Source organism: Manis javanica, chromosome 18 (genome assembly GCF_040802235.1).
Source record: "Manis javanica isolate MJ-LG chromosome 18, MJ_LKY, whole genome shotgun sequence".
NCBI lineage: Eukaryota > Metazoa > Chordata > Mammalia > Pholidota > Manidae > Manis > Manis javanica.
This window is the reverse complement of record NC_133173.1, coordinates 3,352,148-3,368,512: the sequence shown is the minus strand read 5'-3', so window position 1 is coordinate 3,368,512 and position 16,365 is coordinate 3,352,148. Positions and strand designations below refer to the sequence as shown.

At 53.1% G+C, this 16,365-nt stretch overlaps 1 protein-coding gene across 6 annotated transcripts in view; it reads left to right on the top strand.

The window, feature by feature from the left end:
• Positions 1 to 357: 357 nt before the first annotated feature.
• ALPK3 (alpha kinase 3) overlaps positions 358 to 16,365 on the top strand; it is a 47,871-nt gene continuing 31,863 nt past the window's right edge. The window contains exons 1-4 of one of the 6 annotated variants that reach the window (XM_073227048.1): positions 462 to 550; positions 5,067 to 5,105; positions 8,261 to 8,377; positions 8,465 to 8,586. Coding sequence is in view for 4 of the 6 variants with exons in the window: in XM_037000651.2 (XP_036856546.2) it covers positions 408 to 550; positions 5,067 to 5,105; positions 8,465 to 8,586 (304 nt within the window). In the remaining 2 variants the exon portion in view is untranslated. Of the gene's footprint in view, positions 551 to 1,796; positions 2,026 to 5,066; positions 5,106 to 8,260; positions 8,378 to 8,464; positions 8,587 to 16,365 lie in introns of those variants that run through there. The other 5 variants (XM_037000651.2, XM_073227046.1, XM_037000652.2 and 2 more) reach the window with 5 other exon arrangements.

The following is a 16,365-nucleotide window of genomic DNA, read 5'->3' as shown; positions in this document are numbered from 1 at the left end:
GCTGCGGGCGCCGGCGGAGGGGGTGCCCGCAGCCCTCCCAGCGCTGCGCCGCCCGGCCGCTGCCCGTCAGCCTCGCCAAGGCCGCGGCCCCGCGCTTCCACCCGGCGAAGGTGAGCGGGGCGCCGTCGCGGGGCGGCCGAGGGGCGCCTGCTGGGCGCGCCCGCGGACGGCGCCCCTGTTCCCGGGGCCCCGCCGCCGCCGCACCCACGCCGCGCGTCGGCCGAGGGACGCACGAGGGCCCGGGCCCGGCGCCCGGGCAGCCCGGCGGGTCCGCGGGCCGGCGCCCCCCCGCGCCCGGGAGGCCGCGCGCGCCGGGCCGGGGGAGGGACGGCGGCAGGTGACGGCGCCGCCGCGGGGCTATAAATAGGGGCGCGCGGCAGCCGCGGGCGGGAGCGGCGGACGGCGGCATGGGGTCGCGGAGGGCCCCCGGCCGCGGCTGGGGCTCGGGCGGGCGGCCCGGCCCGGAGGCCGACGGCGAGGACGACGGGCCCGTGTGGATCCCCAGCCCGGCCAGCCGCAGCTACCTCCTCGGCGTGAGGCCCGCGGCCAGGTGAGCGGAGGCCGCGGCCAGGCCCGCGAAGGCCCGGAGCGCGCGCCGGGGCACCACGGCCGCTGGCGGACCCGCCGGGCGAGCCGGCCCCGCGGCCCCCGGCCCTCCCCGCCGCTCTCGCCCTCCCAGGGCCCTTGGGCCGCAGCCCCCGGCCAGGCGAGGCCCCAGCGGGGAGAAGGGCCCTGCCCGGGGGGCTCCCGGGCGCTGAGCCCGCCTTATCTCCCGCCTCCCTCCCGCCCGTGGGCCCCCGCGCCCCTGCCCGGCTGCTCCCCGGCCTCGGATTCCACAGCAGTGATAAGAAAGGCGGGCGGCTGGAATTCCTTCCCGACGCGGCAGGAAGGGCGGGCGGGGCGGACGGCCAGGGGCCAGGGGCCTGGGGGCTGGCGGCGGGCGAGCCCTCCTGCTAGCCCTGCGCTCGGGGTTCACCGGGGGGAAACACACCCGGGCCAGGCGTCCGGGCTTCCCCGGCGTCCCCGTGGGGCCCGCGAGGAGAAGGGGTGGGACGAGGGCAGGCTGGCAGGTCTGAGCTTGTGGCTCTCGGGGGGCCAGCTGCCCTGCCCAGCCTGGGGAGGGGGGACGCCAAGGGAGGTGTTGGCCCATCACCCCTCTTCCGAGAGTGGGAGATGCCATGTTTTAGGAGCTAGGTTACCTGCAGACCGTAGAGGCTTACAGGCCTCAGAGACACACAGAGGCACTTGCACACGTGCGCGGCAGTGGGGACACATTCCTGACCCCTCTGGGCAGCTCAGCTTCCCTCCATCTCTCCAGTCTGTTATCCAGAGGGAGTTGTGATAGGGGGACAGTGGTTGTGTCCCAGCCCTGGAGCTTGGCTTGTTGTAGGTTACCCGGGAAACAGCCACTCCTTGAAGAAGCTGCCTGGAGTCCTCCTGTCCTCCCTTCCTAGAACAGCACAGAAAACAGGCATCAAGGACATTCAGGAAAAGTCCCAGGCACTTCCTCGTGTACTGGCTGAGTTCTGTTGACCTTGGAGCTGGAAAAGTTCAAATGTAACCGGAACCGGTTTCTGCATAAAACTCGTCAAATGGTGTCACATGTCTAGGGCAGGGCTGAGGGCTGGTGTTAGTGACTAAGTCAGACTTGACACCCTGGATGCCAGGAAAAAATGCTCCTTCCTCCCAACCACTGGCTCTCCAGAAAAACTGGGATGAAATTTGGACACGGATTCCAGTCCCTGGGGAAGCTTGAGTGCCTGGTAGGGACCTCACACATCTTACACCTGTCATAGGGGCTAGTCTGGGCTTCGCCTCCCATGTCTGGCCTCTGTTAGCACCAGCCAAACAAGTAGGAGAGGGAGCACCACCCTTCCGGAGGCGGCAGCAAAGGGCTGTGGGTGAGGAAGCAAGGGTGGCTTGAAAACTAGGCAGAACTGGGAGAGCAGGAGATCTGGGCTGTTAGGAAAAAGACGGGAGAGTGGGCACCATGTCCATTCCCCAGCTGTCGGGCTGGGGGGCACGGTAGGTGAATTCTAATCGCACACCTCATGGGCACAAGGCGGTGTTCTGGCCTGAGACTGCACGTGGGGTGGAAGTGGTTGGCTTAATCCACCTTGGGCCTGAGTGGGAATTCTCTTAAAAGGAGGCTCTGTCCATCAGTGTTTGGAGGGGGCAGGGCTGAGGACTGTGGGCTGTGTTTTGCCCCTGCCAGCTGGCCGCCCCGACCTCCACAGGCCCTGAGGGACACAGAGGGCCAGATTTCTCATGCTCTGGAAAAGCCTCTGGCCAGAGAAGGGAGAATGTGAATGTGAACGGGTTTGCTTTGGGGAGCGTGTGTGGGAGGTGTTCCCAGCTCCCCAGCAAGGCCTGCCTCTTGAGGTGGAACAGGCAGCCACACAGACTTCCGTTCTTCACAACAGCCTGCCTGCCTGTGGGGTTGGGAAGAGGGCCCAAGGGACAAGGAGGAAGAGGGTGCCTTGAGGGCTTTGCCAGCAGTCCCTTGTTTCAGCCCAGATGAGTCCTGACTGGTCAGTCCTGACTGAAAGGCCAGTTCTGTCCCACACACTCTCGGCTCCAGCATTTTCTGGGTCTCCCTCTATACGCATCTATTGTGGAGCTTATGAGGCATAAGTCGCATTCACCCTTGTGGGGTTGGGCTGCCCTGGGAGCTGATGGACAGCTGGGCAGGGGGCTGGGCCTCCAGGAAGAATGGACAGCTTCCATGGCCAGTCCTGGCTCCCCACCAGGCCCACTTTTCTCCTCTTTTCTGGGCCCTGAATTACCATTCTATAAAATGAAGGTGCCATTAAGAACTCTTTTAGGCCTTTCTGTCCCCAGCATATGATGCCTCTGACTGTGACCCCCTCACAGTCAATAAATGGGAAGTTCCTGCTTGGGTGGGAGCCCTGAGTCTAGCCCTGGCCCAGCCATCAGGGCACAGGCAAATTTTCCATCTTCTGAAGACAAGCTGCCTCCGCCCCAACCCTGGGATTCCTTGTGTCTTGGCTAACCAGGTAAGGGTGAGGCCTTGAGAAAGCAGGACAGTGGGGCCAGGGAGCGGAGCATCACACCCAGCGCTAGAGTGGGCCAGGGGGCTCACTCTCCCAGCCCAGCCCCTTGCCCATTGTAGCAGAACCTGTGGAACCTGTCATTTTCCTCTGAATTAGAGAAATAATGCTCCCCCTCTCGTTCCCAGGGAAGAAATCGAGACCAACAGAGGAGAAATCTCAATTCTGAGGACAAATGCAAAGGAAGTTCATGGTCAGGAAAGGATGGAGTTGGCCAGTGCCTTGAACAGTGGGAGCTTCTGCCCACGCAGTCCCCAGGGGATTTTTAAAGCTCCAAGCAAAGGCAGCTGCGTTCTTGCGCTTCTTTCCATATTTTGTGGAGCAGCAGCTCCCTCTGGGGTCAGGACCCTTTCCTGTTTGAGAGATGCACTTACCTCCTCCTCTATTTCTTCCAAAAAACAGCTGTTGTGTGCTGTTTGTAAGCCTAGCACTGCACTAGGAGCTACAGAAACTACAAAAAGAGACTTGCCGGCTAGGTGGTTGGATTTAGTTGAGCGAAATGAAAGCGGGAGGGCTTTCCGGGCAGGGAGAACACCAGCGGAGGCTCGGAGGCTGGGAATGCATGTGTACATGCCGGTAAGGGGCATGTCTGGTGGCAGTGGAACCTGAGTGTGGGAAGTGCAGAGCCATAGTTAGAGTGGGTGTGAGTAGGTGGTGGTGGGGGGCCCTAAGTGCCCAGTCAAGTGGGAGGGGGTGTCAATATAATATCTGGTGGGGGGACTATAGCGATTTTGCAGAGAAGTGGTGTGATATGAGGGTTGAAGGAGAAGGGCATTGAGATGGTCATTGAATATGGAGCCATGAGGGTCCAGATCATAACAGCAGCAGGAGTTGAGAGAAAGGGAGAAAGAAGCGCTGAGAATTGTTGACTGGTTGGACCTCGGGTTGGAAGAGAGGGTGGAGTCCGGCACGGCTGACTTGCTGCTTTGGCGTTTGAGGGGACGCAGGAGGCAGCCGCAGGGCGAGGTGCACTGGAGCAGAAGCCGTGTTTCAGGTGGAGGGTGGGTTTGGGTTTTTAGTTATATGAAGGGACGGACTGTCAGCAGATTTTCAAGTGGTTGGAGCTGGAGGCCGCAAGTGCCTTTGAGCAGGCTGGGTTGCAGATAATGAAAGGAGAGCCATTCTCATGGTGGGGATAGCTAAAGGGAGTGGGTGTGGATTGGGGTGTGTGTGTACCCTGAGATCTCCCGAGAGCCGTGGGAGCTAGTGGCTGGGACCACCACTGGAGATGTTGGTGCTGGGAAAGCTGGAGGGAGAAGCAGTGCTGCTGGTATCATATCCACTAAGGGACAGCCCCCCGTGTCTGTCCTCACCCCCAGTGGCCCACACAGCCCCTGGCGAGTGTCCTCCACTGCCCCAGGTAAGAGGGATGAGTAGGGCCTCCAGGCATAAAGGGCCTTCTATTGGTCTGACCAAGCTGAGTGCCCCCCGGCTCCTGCTGAATTAACGGCTTTGTCTTCTCTTCTTCTCTCCCAGCTGGTTTGCCCTTGCGTGGCCTCTTTAACTGTACTTTAACATATTAATGGGCGTTCTCTAAGCCACCTGTCTCCTTCCCAGCCTGTTAGGGGACTTCCAGGAATGGGGGCTCTTCTCCCCCAGAAGGCCAGGATTGAAGCAGGAGCTGCCCCAGGCAGGTGTGCTGCCATGTGGGGCAATGTGCCAGGCAGCTCTACGTGCCCCCCTCTTGAGGGCAGTGACCAAGTGCCTGGGATGTACCTTTCTCAAAAGCGCAGCCCCAAGGGGCCTCCTTCCTGCCTAACTGTTTCCCTGGACTCTGCTGTGTTTAATGAGCCCTTGGTTTCAGATACGTTGGTGTCTGATAGTGAGGCCACTTGCTAACTGGAGCAAGCCAACCAAGACAGCTGGTCCCTTTTAATAGAAAGGCCTCTGGGCCCCAGGTGGTGGCCAATTAATACTTTGCAGACTGTTGTTGATTTCGCCTCCCCCTTTCCTTGCTTTTTTGGCCTAATGATTCCATTTGCTGTTTTTGCTTAGCTTATCAAGCAACCGGTTGTCCCACCCCAGCTCTGGAAGGTAAACGCACATTGCATTACATTTCTCCAACTGCTTTCTTCTTGGGTATGGGCATTGAGGGGCCTCTGGGAGGCTGCTTGTGCACTGACCAGGCTGCATGGGGTGAGGAGGGAGAGGGCACTCACGTGAGCATGAGTCTCGTATGGGCCGGAGTTGGTACTTGCATGGACCATTTGAAAGGGATGCAGGGACCCAGAAAGATGCAAGGGTTCCTGAGATGCCTACAGCCCTGTCCCTGTGCCCCTTGGAGAGGCGCCATGGAGCCCAAACAGGGAGCCACCAGTCACATGACCCGCTTCTTACCCATCCTAGGTTTTCATGGTTTTTGTAACCACTTATGTAGGTTTGACATCTTACTGTCTATCTTCTCACCATGGCTCTTGCCTTAGCATCCCTTTTTTCCTCCAGTCCCTTAGTTCTCAGTTTACTGCCTCGTTCTCTAATTTCCCCTTCCTTTGGTTCCTCTCCACCCCTGCAGACTGTGAACTCTGTGAGGTCAGGGAATACCATGTTAATGTATCCTGCTTAGCTTGTGCTCTGAATCTGCATCGGAGCCAGCTCCGGGCCTGAGCAGGCCCCTGGGCAGTGTTTGCCTGTTGAGTGATTGTTCTCCTGCCTCCCAGGCTAGGGATAGCTCTCTACTTCCGGCTGAACTGACTATTATGATCAAAGTGGGATCATTTCCTGGCTACTTCCCACCACTTGGGCCTCATCCCAGACTCTAGGTTTGGGGAGAGTTGGCTATAATTTTTTTACACAAAGATTTCTGATTAGCTAACTGGTCCCTGAATAGCTAATAATGTCCACAGATATAATTAGCACCTACCAGGGACATTTTCTTTGGTATGGGAGAATACTGAGGAGCCCCTGTTCTGGGTGGCTCATGGCCTGAAGGGGTGAAGAGTGGGTGTCACAACTGATTCAAAGTGGAGTGTGGGAATTCCCGAAACAGAGAGGAGCTTGGGCTTTTATTTAACACTATGTAAATAACCAAACCTAAGGGCAGGGTTAAGTTCCTTTGAACATCATGAAAACCAGTGACTCCTGTGTTCTTTAGAGACACACATTAAGCTGTGATATCTTTATGAAGTCAGAGTTGGAAGGACTTGGAGGTGTCAGGGTGGGACCAGATCATTTCCAGATGTGTGGATTTCTGGCTTTCCAGGGGACCGGAAGCAGCACACTCAGAGTCCATCATGTCCGCATGGAGGATGAGGATAGAGAGAGGGTGACATTCAGTGGAACATGACAGTGCATGTAGCGAGTCTCCCCATCCCCCAAATGCATCCCAGACCCACTGCCCCTAGAGGGCTTTCATCTAGTCATGCCTTTCTGCAGTTTCCTAGGGTTCTCCAGTGTGAACATTGGTTATAATATGGCTTAGGACCTAGTGTGGAAAGTTTGAGAAGGTAAGTGTTCTTTCCCATTCAAAATAAGTAATGAAATAAAACAACTACCTGTTGCTGAATATCTCTGTAACTTTTCTTGAAGCGTAACTTCCTTGTTTTCATACAGATCTGGTAGCTTATTTTCTTAGACTTTCCCAAGCAGTTCATCCCTAAAAGCCTAAACTGAACATGAGATCCAGGCTTGTGTTCATGAGTAAGGATTCAAATTATGTAGGGAGGACATAATTGAGGGTGTTTCAAATTAGCTGCCAAGTCGGAGAAGTCCAATTACTTTTGGCATGGCAATTTCCTCTAGAAACGATTGGTTGGGATTTGGTATTCCCCAAAGTCAGAAGTTGCTGTTAATATGAGAGCAGCAAGAAATGTTTTCAGATGTTATATTTGAGTGTCAGGGAGTTGATGGTCTAAACCCTGAGGGACCCACTATTTCTGAATGGATTGAAAGGGGAAGGAAAAATGCTTATTAGACAGGTGAGTTCCAGTGGGAGCACTGCAGGGGGCGCTATGGAGTCTTAACTGCAGCCCCAACTCTAGTGTTGAGGCATGGGAGAGGCTGGGATCCCCTTTCTGAGCAGTCTTTGTTTGGGAGGACTCCTGTCAGTGCCCTGAAGGCCCAGGCTTCTGCACACCTGTGGAGAAACCATGGCTGGACCTTTACCCAGAAGTCTTGAGTCCCTGCACTCTTACTGGGATACACCCTTTCTCCCCAAACTCAAGTCCAGAATGATAGCCACAGAAATGATTTACTGAACGTGGAAGACCTCCCACAAAGCGCAGGGTCGTGGCTCCTGTTCGCCATGTTTCTGTGGACTCTCACCGTGCCCCTGGTGGGGAGGTCACGGGCAGGCCCACATTAGCCAGGGGTGACCGATCCCCCAAACTTCCTGAGTCACAGAGAAAGGTGATTTGTCTTTCTCACCAGTTTCTCCTGCTTTTCCTCACCTGGCCCTTCATAGTCCTCACTGCTGCTCATTTTGGGGTGTGAGTTGGGAGGGGGCGGAGGCCTGGGCACAGCTTGTGCACCACACAACCTGGCTATGTGGTTATGCTTCACGCCTAGGGATGCACTGTGTCTGGGGCCATGGAGGGGGTGAGATGGCTGCTTGTTTCTGGTGCCAGTTAGGGGAGGACTGCAGATGCTGAGCAGCATTGGGGAGTCGGTTACGGACTCAGCCCACAGGTGCATCTGCAGTCTGGGTGATGGACTGTCACTAGGGAACTCAAAGTCCTGGCTTTTCCCGGGGTGGATCCGTTTGTGGTTTGACCGTCCTGCTGTTGGTCTGTTGGCTGGCTTTCCACTACAGGTCCATAGACTTGTTTAGAGTTGGAGTTCATTTGAGTCTCACTTTTCTGGTAACCCCAGGAATAGAGTCCACCCCTGGGTCTAGACCCCTGGCATTGGCCAGTTTATTCTTTGTCTACTATGGGTCTGTGCTCACAAAACGTGCTTTTCTTTAGAGTCCAAGCTTTAGGAGAGGCCCCTGAGCTTCTAAGACCTATGTATCCCTGAGAGCTTTTCCCTCTTTGGCATGAATGGGGGCTCTGCTGCGCTGGGGTCTCCCTCTCTGAGGCTGGGCCTATCTGTGTGTGTGTCTCCCCCATGCATAAGCTTCCTGGGAGATGAAAGTGGAGGGTGAAGCAAGGCCCCCTGTTCGGGTGGGGTGGCAATGCCAGGGCTGGTGTTCTGGCATGCTCAGGAGCCTGGCCCATGGTCCAAAGCCTGTCTGTTGTTATGGGCCTGATCAGGATTCCATTCAGCTCCTTGGTACCATCCCTGCCCTGACTTGGCCAAGAGGCAGGCTCCCTTGAAGAAAGATTTGCCCAGGTGCTGGGGCCATGGCCACTGGATGACCGACAGACATGGTAAGATTGAAACTGCCTAGGACAGAGCCAGGCTGCGGTGTGCTGGGGTGGGGGAAGCTGCTCTGAATAGTTCTCTGCCTTTCCCAGGAGCACCTTCTGCTCCATCATTGCTCAGCTAACAGAGGAGACCCAGCCGCTGTTCGAGACGACGCTCAAATCCCGGGCTGTGTCTGAGGACAGCGACGTCAGGTTCACCTGCATTGTCACAGGTAATGAGGCCATCTATGATCCGATGCCAGGGCTGCTGCACGAATCAGGGCTCCAGGGGGCATGGGACAAGCATGGAGGGGGGTTAGCTGTGTGCAAAGTTGTGCAAGTTGACCTTTCTCTCAGCTTTCTCTCCAGCTAAATTTCCCTGTGTGGAGCCAAGTATACACGCTGTTTCTCCCTGTGTGGAGCCAGAGTTTACACCCTTTTTCTCCTCCCATCCTGGGGCCACATATACCTGATGTTTCAGTAAAGGTTCCTCACTCTTGGGAATACATACACGGCTGATGAATCTTAGTTCCAGGGAAAGAGGCTCTCCAACTGAAAGAGGTTTTTGATGTCGCCTTCCCAAATATCCTCAGTTTTACGGTTGAGTAGTTTGAGGCTGGGGCTGCTCGAGCCCAAGAGACAGTGAGAGCCTGGGATTCTGAGTGCTGGCCCTGCAGACGGGTTTGGAGTGCTGGTGCGGCCCCTCTCCAATTTGTGAAACTGAGTAGGTTGCAAAACTTTTCAGCACTTCAGCTATAAAGTGGGGATGCTAACAGCTGAACTTGACAGGGTTGTTGTGAGACTGAATGCATTAACACATGCAGAGCATTTAGAATAGTACCTGGCCTACAGTAAGTACCACACAAGTGTGAAATCAAGACTATTATCATTTGCATTTCAGTGAACCCCGCGGCGGAATTTGAAGCAACAGTTCGGCAGAATAGGAAGCAGAGTGATAAACCTTGGAAGGAAGGGCAGAGGGGTGCCAGCTTGGGGCTGCCAGCGCCCGGGCCTCTCAGTCTTGTGGCACCACCCTGACCTGCTTCAGGGCCTGAAGGACTCACTGATGAGGGCCTACCCCTCCCAGCTGTTCAGCCGCCAGTTCAGGGGTCCCAGGTCAAGGTCACCCTCAGAGAGTTTTTTCAGTAAATTAAGGGCATTGGTGGTTTCCGGCTTTGACCAGTCTGTCCCAGTCCCAACTGCTCTGGGATTGAGTTCCTTTGAGCAGTTCTTACCCTCTGAGCGCCAGGCTGAGAACATTGCTCCTGGGGACACAGAGGTGTGCCTGCATTCCTTTCCTTTGTACATCATAACACATTTTGCAACATTCATGTTTCCACTGTCACTGAATTCTGCAAATTCCCTGTGAAGTGCTATAGTCAGTCAGATTTTACAGAGAAGGAAACTAGAAGAGGCTAGACGACTGGCTGAAATCCACAAAGCTGGTGGGAGGAGATACTGCTCCCCCTCCGCAGCCTTTGAAGCTCCTGCTTAGGCTGGTCCCTCCTGTGTCACTGGCATTGACTTCTCGTTTTCGAGGAAAGCTCAGCTCTTCCACAACACCGTGCTTTTTGCATGTGCTAGTTTCCCTGTGTAGAAAGTCATCAATCCTTTTTTTTAAAGAAAGTTAATTTTAGTTTTATCAAATTAATACATGCACATAGTTTAAGACTTCAAATTACATTAAAATGCATATATCAAAGTATAACAGCTCACCCTGCCAACCAGTTTTTCACAGAAGCAACTGTGTCCGCTTTTGGCTGTTTCTTCTGGTGTGTATGTATTTCCATGATGCTGAGTAATATGTGAATATCGCTAACTTTTGCTTCTTCAAGTTTAGATGCTATCTAGTCTCCCTGTTATGGTAAGTAGGGAATTAGCTCTCTTCATCATCATTTTTCTGCTTCTCCTCCCTTATCTTCTCAATACAGTTACCTCATAATGTTTGCTTGAATCACTATTTACTGTTTATTTATCCTATGCAATGTAGTCATAATAAAATGTTGCAGCATATTATGATTTTATTTCTTTCTGATGTTTTCCCTAAAGTTAGTACTTTCTTTAGTTTTTCATTGGATTAGTTTTCTGGAATCTATTGCTAATTTTTCTTATACCTTCTAATTGCCTCTTAATACAATGTCTACAAGGTGAGTGGCATCAGTGTTCGTCGCTCACTGTCCGTGGACACAGCCCTCTTGGGGATACCTGTCCTCCTGTCTGAACTGGTGGTCTTTTAGGCCCGACACACACTGTTATCCTGGGTCTTCCCTTTGCCTTTCTTCGGGGTTTTATTCAGTTTTCTGGATCTTTCTTTCTTTTTGGTTTATTTTTTGGCCTTATTGAACTTCATCTTCCAGTAGTTTCATCAGGTCCCAAAGATGGTACAACAGCAGGAGGCATTGTGGTGACAGGCTCTCAACCTCTCTCTCCTTTGAGTCATTCTGGTCCCATATGGTTCACTTGGTTCTCTGCGTTTGGTGACGGTTGTCATCCCAGGACCTCCATTTACCACCATCCTGTAGATTCCCTTCACTCTCTCCTGTGATGGATTTTTCTTGTTTTTTGTATTCTACAGTTTTTTTCTTTCCTGATTTACATCCTGATTTTGGTAGCCTGCTAGGAAGAGTACATGGGAAGTAATTGTTAGACAACTTGTGTTTGAAACATCTTTTTTTCCCTACTTTATTCTTGATGGAGAGTTTGGCTGGGTATAGAATTCTAAGTTGAAAATAATTTTCTTTCAGAATTTTGAAGACATTGATGTATTGCCTCCTGTTTTCAATGTTATTGTTTACAGCAGGAAGACAGTTTGATTCCTAATTCTTTGAATGAGACAGGTTTTTCTTTCTGGAAGCTTGAAGAATGTTCTGACGTTTCAGAATGATGTATCTTGCTATAGACCTCTTTTCTTTCTGGGCATGCTTGGGTACTTTCAGTCTGGAAACTGATGGCTTTCAGTTCTGGGAAATTTGAGATTATTTTGGTGTTGATTTCTTCCTCTTGTTTTCTTTATTGCTTCTTTCTGGAACTTCTCTTGTATAGAAATATGCTCTCCTGGATTCATTCTCTAATTTTCTTACCCTTTCATTTACTTGTCTTTTTGTGCTGTTTTCTGGGAGATTTCCACAGTGTTATCTTTCAACCCTTCTATTGGATTTTTTATTTATAAGTGCTCTTTTTGAATCTTTTTCTATAGCATCCTGTTCTTTCATGAATGTAGTTATCTTCTATTAGTTCTCTGAGACTTGTAATGATAGTTTTCTGAGGTTTCTTTTTCCCTGAATAGCTTGTGTTTCTCCCAATTTGCCTTTTTTCTGTTTAATTGCTTTTGTCCTTAATCTTCTATTTGTAGGCTTCCCTCAGATATATGAGTCTGTCTGTTAGATAATGAATAAGAATGGGAAAATAAAAGCTGATAGAAAGTTCTGAGTAGGTAGGAGGGGCCTGAAAACTTGGGTCTTCACTGTAGGGTGATCTGGCGGGTCACTGTCGGGCACTCACGATGTAAGTGTCTGTAGTTCCTTCCTCTTGGGCCAGTTAGATTCCCCAGTGAATACCCTCCCGGTATCCTGCCTGGAGGGTAAAAGTTTTCTGGGAGCTATGCAGATTAGAAAGTTGGGTGGGCTCTCAGCATAGAGCATTTATTTTATTTATAATGGCTGTCACATTTTTCTGTTTTCCATAGAATAGACATGCTGTCCACTGTGCTGGCTTACCCTTAGGGAAAAGTTTCACCTTTGCAGATAATAAACCTCACATTGGCTGTGGTGGGGAAGGAGCAGTTACCCAGTGGTATGGAGTGGGTGAGGGACTCCAGAGATCTCCTTTCCCTTTCCCCCTGGTTCCAGAGGCGCCTGACTCCCAGCTCTGGAGTTCAAAGGGCAGCGTTCAGTCTTCTGCGCCTGCTAGCTCGCGCTAAGCTGTCCTGGGTCTGCCCAGTCGGTCTCTACTTCTCCATCTGTTTTCCAGCTTTCAGAGCACCCTTGCTCTCCTTGCTCTTCTCTCCTTCCATGTGGTTTTATATCTTTTAATACAAAAATCTCTTTAATGTGGTCTTAGTGGGTTTTGGGGAGAGAGTGAAAATAAATGGTATGCTCCTTCTGCCTGTTTCCCTAGAAGCCTACGCCCTTGCCTGGCCAATTCCTTCTCTTCTTTCAAAGTCCAGCTCAGATGGCTCCTCGTGCAGGAGATCATCTGCAGCATTTCCACGGACAGCCCTTGCTCTGTCCTTCATGGAAGTTTCTCTGCTTATCCATCTCTCCCTCTAACAAAACCATGAGATCTGTGAGGCTCAAGCACAAAGCAAGCCTCTGGAGCAGACACAAAGAAGGCACTCAGTACGCATTTGCCAGATGACTGTGGGACCTGACTGTGCTGGTGACAAAGTCGGTATCTTTCGCGTTTTCCGTATTTCCATTCATTTCAGCTGCAGCTTCAGTGCCTTGGCGGCAGCACCTGCCAGGGGAACCTTGGGCCACCTGAGAGGTGCAGGCATCAGGGATGGCTCTCCTTTCTCTCCTTACTTACATTCTGTCATTTGCCGCCGTGGACTCTGAGAGCAAAACGTGGAGAAGCCAGAGAGGAGACGTCTGTTCCCCTCTCTCCTGCCAGCCCATCTATAGACTTGGGTAGTTCGTTAACTACTGCCAGTGTCATCATGGAAGCCTTTCCCTGTTGCAAACTCCACCTGAAGGAGTAAACCTTTATCCCCTCAGTTGCCATAGCCCTATGTCTCGTGATGACCAGTCAGGGCCCTGGGCGTCTGCTCAGGGCACCTACCATGCTGAGGCCCACAACTCTACCACGGAGGCTGCCAGGTCTCCAGAGGTGCAGCTGCCTCTAACATCCATCCCTTAGTCCATTGTTGTGTCTGACTCCCTCCTACCTTCCTCTTTGCCCCCAAGTAATGACATCCCAGCTTACCTGGGTTTTATGTGGCTGATTAGGAAAGAGGTCTCTCTGACTGCTACAGTGCACTGCAAACAAGCCCTTTCCAATTAAGGAGAAAATGTAGACTGTGAGTTGGGGAGGGTGATACAGAAAGATCAGAGAACAAGGGAAGCACGGTGAGTAATCAGGTGTCCCCAGTCTGGGAAGGTGGACAGTAGATGGATCTGTGGCTGAGGTTGGCCTCTTTCTCCGAGTGGTGGTCCCGCCCTAGTCCCTGTGGGCATAGAGTGGCCACCTTGCCTCTCTTCCTCCCATCCCGCTGGTAGCATTCTTAAATCAGGCCGTGATGAGTCAGCTCCACCGGGGCCCTGCCAGGAGCAGGTGACCCTTTCCTAGTGAGTCAGAGCTGAGCCCGGTGACGGAGAGGAGCCGGGGCTGGTTTCCTTGCTGGCTGAGCTCTGAGGGGAGCCCATGGAGGCTTGGGGAAGAAATGTACAACCCTGAGGTTCTTTGCTGTCAGAGTGGCACTGAGGGGATGGTGGGTCCTGACCGGGCCATCTGGCTCCTCTCTCCCCCAGGGGCCCCTCTGGCCAGAGGCTGCTGCCCTCCTTGAGGCTGCCCATCTCTGTCCGGCATGGTGGCCCTCTTCCCCCACCCTCCTCAACTCTGCTGTAGATTCTGTGTTGGTGTGTGTATGCGCACACGTGTGTTGGGGCAGGAGGACGGGGCAGTGGCAGCCAGCTGGCTGGACAGAGGGACTGAGCCTTTAGACAGAACAAGTTCCTGAAGAAACTTTTCTTAGAGAAATGAGTCTAATATAGTGACTGTTGGGGGCAGAAGCTTACCTGTGGGTCCTAGAATCCCAGACCCCCGGTGCCAGAGCATCGGGAAAAGGAAAAGGGACCCAGGGGCTTTGCTGTGTGCCAGCTCTGTGCCTGGAGTAAGTCACTTTACTTTCTCTGAGCCTCATCTTCTTTCTGTGTCTAATAGGGATTAAAGCGTGCCCTGCCTGTGCTACGGAAGAGTGGGACTTGAAGTTTCGCTCTTTGATGTGCCGGCTGGATAACCCCTGGAAGGATCCTTAAGTTCATGGGCCTTGGTTTCCTCCTTAAACTGGGGATTAATGACAGTACATTCCTCATAGGAGTTTCATGAGGATTAGATGGGATAATATATGAAAAATGTTCAGCTTAGTGTCTGGCACATCGTAAGTCTTCAAAAAATGTTAGCAGTTGTTTTCACAGGATTGTTATGAGGACCAAATGAGATTCTGTATTTGAAAGCTCTTTGAAAACTCTGAATTTACATCGATCATTAGCCTTCTGTCATGTGTGAGCTTCTCCAGGCTGGCGTGGTTAGGATGAGCTGCGAGTCTCCGAGCAGGGCTCCAGACTCAGCCCTCTGGCTGTGAAGAGACGTCGCTGTGTGTGAAGGGACAGAGGGGAGGCCACTGTGGTCGTCCCTGGCTAGGGCTGAGTGAGTGTGTATGCCTAGCTGCCTGTGGGCACACGCACGGGCATGTGTGTGTGCAGCTGGCAGTGCGGGGCCTCTCCTGCTTTTGTGTAGAATGCGGTTCATGTAATCCAGGGCAAGGAAATGCTTTCTCCCCACATGAAGTTGTTTCCAGAACCCATTGTTGCCACGGAGCCCTATGCTGTCAGGTTGGCCCCACTCTGTGCAGAGGTGCCAGAGGGTGATATGGGGCCGAGGCCCCAGCCTTGGGGCTGTGCGGTCCAGTCGCCGTCTACCTCTTTGCCCTGTCCCTGCCCCTTTGCCCCAGCCTGAGGGGACTCAGATGCCCTGGGGGCGGAGGCCCTACTGGGCAGGTCATGGGGCAGGAGGCCGTGAGCTGGGATGAGATCACCCCACAGGATGGGAGGACACCTGCGCTGGCCCTGGCCACAAGCAGTGATGTAACCAGGGGCCTGAGCTCACAGTGGAAACACGGGGCTCGCTTTACAGTCGGGACTGCCCAGAGTCTGCCCCTGGCCGACCCCACTGTAGCCTTGCCTCCCCTGCTCCCTGCGCCTGTGCCCGGTGCCCAGTGTGCCCTTTGCTTTCCACCCCCTCACTCACTCGTTTACTCGCTCATGCAGCAGATCTCTGTTTAGTAACTCCTGTATGTCAGGCGCTTTTAGGCGTAGGGATGTAGCAGCAGAAGGTATGAGCCCTGCCCACGTGGGACACGGGTCTAGGACAGGACACAGACAAGGAAATAGTCAGTTACATAAACGTGATTAGTGGTATGAAGGGGAAGTGCAGGCACCGAACCCACATTTTCTGAAATTCTGCCCACCCTTCAAGGCCAGTTCAAATGCCGCTCATGTCATACAGCCTTTCCTGATTCCCCAGCCAGAGGTGTTTGCCCCCTTCTCCGCACCCTGAGTACTTAGAGTATTGCTTCATTCATTCATCTATAAATATTTAATGAGGGTTGGTTCCATACCAGGCACTATTCTAGGAACTGGGGACACAGCAGCAAGTGACACAGATAAGTCACGGAGCTGACATTTCCACAGGGGTTTGAGAGGATGGACACTAACTAACAAACTCATAACTGTATGATACGCATTTGCATTCTGTGATAGCAATGCATTCTATGAAGAAAAATAAACATGGTAAGAGGTACAGAGGTGCAGGGAAAGAGAGCGGCTGTTGTACACAGGGTGGTAGGTGGGCTCCCTGAGGGCTGACGTGCAGCCAGAGAAGGAATAGGAAGGTGTGGTGCCTGCATGGTGCGTCAGAGGCGAGCCTGAGGGCTGCGGGGCTGGGTGTACCGGGGAGGGCGGAGTGGAGGGGTGAGGGGAGCCGGGACAAGGGCCCTTCATGCCAAGGAGTGCCATGAGCTGACTTTATCTTAAAAGACTCACTCTGGCTGCTGTGCTGACAATGGGCTGAAGAAAGACCAGTAATGAGATCAGTAGGGAGGTTATCACAGAAATCGGGGTGTAAGTCGGTGGTGATAGACCAGGGCTATGGTGGGGAATGACGAGAAGTGATCAGATTCTAGATCTATTCCGAAGCGCAGGCCCCTGGGATCGTCTGGCCGAGTGGACATGAGAAAAAGCAAGGAATAAAGGATTACTTCCAGGTTTCTGGCCTGAGCCAAATTACAAGGATGG